Raw genomic sequence first — 4,865 nt, 5'->3', positions numbered from 1 at the left:
TAGAACATTCGCCAAAGTACAGGATAATTCTAGATAGTAGAGAGCGTGAGAATCACATGATCTCGATGACGCAACAGTATTTTATAGCTGCATTACGTTTCCCGAAGGATCAAAATTTCTAGACGCATCTTCTGAAATTTCGAAAAAAATATTTCAGTACTGTATTTAAAATCCGGGGCTCTATTCTCCGCGACGGAGAGAGCGAAGATAGTCATTTGTGCAGCTTTGCGCTAAAACATCAGTACAGTGTTGTGTAATATTTTTAATGTTTTCAATTGCAAACTTTCGTTTATAGAATTTAATGGATAAGTAATTATTGGTATATGATATCTGATTTAAGAAAGACAAATAACAGTTACAGTATTAGAGTTTTAAAAAATCTGATAGGTTTCTTATTTTGTGATTCACATTTCTCACGGTAGGATAGCAGTCAGTCTTCGTACTTAAAACTCTGAAGTCGGGGTTTCGATTCCTCGCGGTGAACAGAGCAAACAGCCTAATATAGGTTTGCTCTAAAACAAACGAAAAAAGCTTGGAATCCTAAATGAATTTTGCCGTTAACTTTAGTTTTCTTAAAAACGGAAAAAAAAATTAAGTTTCATGTTAATTTAAATTTTGATTATTTGTGTTGATGATCAGAGAACATTTTCTACTTGAAAGTTTTCTTTGCATTAAAATTGGTTACGTCACAATAAGAAGCTCTTTTTAAGTAATATCAAATACAAATAAATATATTTTTATTTGTTTTGTTGTTAAGCAAAAAAAATTATCTATGCTGTGCCTACTGTGTGTATTGAAACCGGATTTTTAAAGTTATAAACCCTCAGCCTTTGTGCTTAGCCACCGGAGGGAGGGCGTACATAGATGAATTTAAAAACATTTCAGTGTCAGCTACAAGTTTACGGAATTGAATCGCTAAAATCTTAATGTTTCGCTGACATATAATATATACATATATATGTACAATCTTAGCCAAAATGTTTTTATACTGTTCTATATTGATGTTTTGTCTATCTGCATCCACAAATATGAACGAATTGTTATTCTGGTTTGTACAAGTTGTTCTGAGCACTTGTTTTGTATAAAAGGGTATACTTTTGGTACAATGTTTTTCGAAACAGATCAACACTTTGTTCAGACAATTTCTCTGTACTTGGTGTGGAGTCATGCCTCGTCACGTGCCAGAAGTTATAGGGGGTCAAATTGTTCGACTGTCCAGAAATTGTGTGAAGCAAACGGACATTGCCAGAACAGTAGAGTACCCTAGTGTACTGCATCCAGAATCCTGAAATGCCATTGGATTACAGGAAACGTTGTTCCAAAAAAGTCTACTCGTAGACACTGAAAAAAGCTACCTGAGATGACTGTGTTTTGATCAGGTTAACATGTCAAGGTCGAAAGAAGTCTTGCAACACCTTATAACAGGAATGGCATCATGAACACGTTCATTCCAGGATGTCTAGAAGAACAGTGAACAGAAGACTGTCCTAACAAGGTTATTTTGCAAGAAGGGTTATCTGCAAACCGATATTAACCAGAATTCATCACCGTTAGCGTGTTATTTGGGCAAGACAACATACAAACTTACAGTTAGAACGGTGGTGCATTGTCATCTTTTCAGATGAGTCGTGTTTCCGACTTGTTAAAGATAATGGGAGGATTCGTGTTCGTTGTTTGCCTGGAGAACAGATGAGGAAAGACTATCTTTCCCACAGAGAACACACAGGAGATGGTGAAGTACATGTTTGGACAGCTATTCATGATGGTGGAAAACTGCTCTGCATGTCCTCCAAGGAAACGTCAATGGCGCCTCCTACAGGATGGGGACGATATTTCTAGCATATGCTAGGGTAAAGTTTGGCAATAGCTTTATGTTCCAGGATGACAATACCACTGCCCACAGTGTGCATATTTTACTGGTTTATCTCGACCATGAGGACGTTACAAGATTACCATGACAAGCAAAGCTACCAGATTGTAATCCCATTGAGAACTGTTGGGAAAAACTGAGCCGGAAAACTGGAAATCACGACTCTAAACCAGTTACCGTATCTGTGTCTCAGCGCCTTCTAGTGACAAGTTGGGATGAACTCACAGTGATTACATCAAGTACCTCATCGACAGCATGCCACATTGCCTTGCAGACATTATTAGAGTACAAGGAGGACCAACCAAGTACTGATTGTTTAATATGAACTGATATAAGGTTACAGACGCTATTATAATAATTTGATGTTATATTTTGTCATTATATTCGTTTTGGTAAGATTTTGTTGTGATAGGTGAAATGCTGAATTACACATCTTTCTACAGGTGTCTGATAAAACTGTTTGCTGTTCTAATAAATCGTTCATGATGTACATAGAACCTGTCTCATTATAAAAAGTACTTATGTGTAGACATTCTTTGATAGCTTGATTAGGCATATGTAGTTGTTTACTATAACATGCACTTCCCAGTTTGACAACATTTAGTGTATTTGTATTCCATCTTAAAAACAATGATCTTATTTGTTACAATATATGCAAACATTTTGGCCAAGACTGTATATTTGTTGTAGTTAGTGAGGTACACATTTTAAAATTATCCTCTCGTATAGATATTTTTTGTACTCTCAGTTGGAAGTGTTATACGCGTAAGATATCTTATAGTGTTTACTTTGTTACTAAGACAGCCTACTTTATTGCAAAGTTAATAAAATGCAACTACTTTTTCATATGAAAAAAGAACAAGATCTGAAGAGCAAGATATCATTTTCTGCAATTGAAGATCGACAATGACTAGCCTTAAACGCCTAGAGAATGCTGTTAGGTTACAAACTTGCATGCCTTTAAAACATACAGAATAAGGATTAAATTCATCAATGAAGTTAAGTAATTTCAACTCAATGCTAAAACTTTAAAAAAATGAGAATGGTAAGCACAGAAACACAAGTAGATAATTTCTACTAAATTTTAAGAAATTTACTTACAACTTCAAACCCATATCAAAGTAAAAGTGGCTACACAAGTGGAAGAAGGCAGCATACAATCATACATTATGGTCATTAGTTAAATATATCATTTGTGTTGGTCATGAGTATATAAACTTACAATTTCCTAAACTTCCAGGATCTTTGGAGAAACCAAATTTCTTAACAAGCTCATTAGCTAGTTCACAGTTCTTGTAAATTTTGGTATGAACGCCACTACAGAACAACATAGAAAGAAGAATTACAACAGTTAACATTTTTCTTTATCTGAACGGTAGACAACTATGAAGGGAGTGATTGATAGCTGAAGCTTGAATCATCGATACCACTTTTCGCATGATATATAAGTCGCTGTGCAACATCAATTCTTTGTTAATTTTCACTCGAGAACTAAACATGTGTTATCGTCTCAAAGATTAAGAATCCCACAGCTATATTAGCACGCTAGTTATACGTATATATATATATATGTGTGTGTATAAAGATAAAAAATAAAGCCAACAGCCTTAAATTCAGGACATGAGTAGTTTTTAGTGTTAGTTGAAAACTATAAGCTGTTTTCCATCGACGTTTTCCGAAAAAATTATAGAATGTATAAAATGTTCTGTTTATACATAAATACTACCACAAGTAACGGGATAGGTTTGTCATGTGCTTCAACATGGTGTTTAGATTTTTGAAGCTTAACTCGTAATTGTCTACGTAATGTAGTGCAGGCAAAATAAACATACTTGCATGTTACTTTAGCTTTAAATTGGGTGATTCGTGTCATGATTTTTTTTACATGTTCATGTAGTCCTTTTTGAATATTTTTTGAAGTTACAGCTCTGCTTCTAGAATATATTAATCACAATGTTGTAGCTTCAACTCTGAAGAAAACTTCACTAATTTGTGAACTAATTTATAGTACTGTATTTGGTGTTTCAGTGTCAAAGAATGTGTAAGAGTCGTTTAAATGAAATCAACAGCCACTTCACAATGTCTGACTTTTTTCTGTTTTATATAGGTTCGATGGGGTAAATCACTCTGCTTTGAACGTTTTTAGGATATATGGGAGCAAACACTCGTGAGTTGTTTTTAAATAAAACTAAACGCTATTTCCGTACTAGAATGGTAACCAAACAGAGAATAAAAACAATTAAACCAAAAATGAACAAAATGTTTGATAGTATGATAATAACCATTAAAAAGTGAATAAAACGCGAGTTATAGGTATAGCTGGGAACTAGACGGTAATAAATATTCTTTCTTTATGATAGATCAGAAAAAGGGACCAAAGTTACGACAATGCTAACAATATTGTGGCTAAAAGTTAGATTCTTTTTCCTTTCAAATGTTTTATTTTTCATGTTCTTTGGGAAAAATTACCTGAAAGATGTGCTTGTTTACTGGCAAAATACTATGGCATAAAAGAAGAAGAGAGCAACACTGATTGAAAAAGTGAGATTGGTAAATCCTCAAATGGCTCGGAGAAGTCCTCTGTTGAATTTAAAAGGCTTACCGAGACTTCTAGAGTGTTAATAATGTTATATATTCTCATACAGACTATAAGACTTTGAAGGTATATGTTGAAAGCGACCATGTAGTGGCTGCTTATCGCTGACACACTGAGACCACTGTACAACAATCCATGTAGATGAGATAATTTTTGCTAACCTAGTCCTTCCTGCCACCAAACGACATAATTGTCATCATGACATATGCCCTGAGCGAGTTGGCAGCCTTCCCGTGACGAAAGACGAAACATTGATATTGTTGCGACAGCGGAAGTCACGTGACGCTAGTAACACGTCATGAGATTCTCGAAGGATCTTGACTTTTCCTGGCAACTCTAGTCTTTTCCAGGTGCCCTCTATTTTAGTATATAAGCCCGGCAAATAAAGCGGAGATATAA

At 34.9% G+C, this 4,865-nt stretch overlaps 1 protein-coding gene across 1 annotated transcript in view; it reads right to left on the bottom strand.

Moving 5' to 3' along the window:
• Window positions 1-3,281, bottom strand: part of LOC106465420 (lysozyme C-like) — a 12,742-nt gene extending 9,461 nt beyond the window's left edge. Inside the window, exon 1 of the mRNA XM_022393309.1 lies at window positions 3,093-3,281. Within this exon, the coding sequence (XP_022249017.1) occupies window positions 3,093-3,228 (136 nt within the window). The 5' untranslated portion in view covers window positions 3,229-3,281. The remainder of the gene's footprint in view (window positions 1-3,092) is intronic.
• Window positions 3,282-4,865: the final 1,584 nt, after the last annotated feature.

This window comes from Limulus polyphemus, unplaced genomic scaffold, assembly GCF_000517525.1.
Source record: "Limulus polyphemus unplaced genomic scaffold, Limulus_polyphemus-2.1.2 Scaffold1937, whole genome shotgun sequence".
Classification (NCBI taxonomy): domain Eukaryota; kingdom Metazoa; phylum Arthropoda; class Merostomata; order Xiphosura; family Limulidae; genus Limulus; species Limulus polyphemus.
This window is presented reverse-complemented; position numbering and strand designations above follow the sequence as displayed.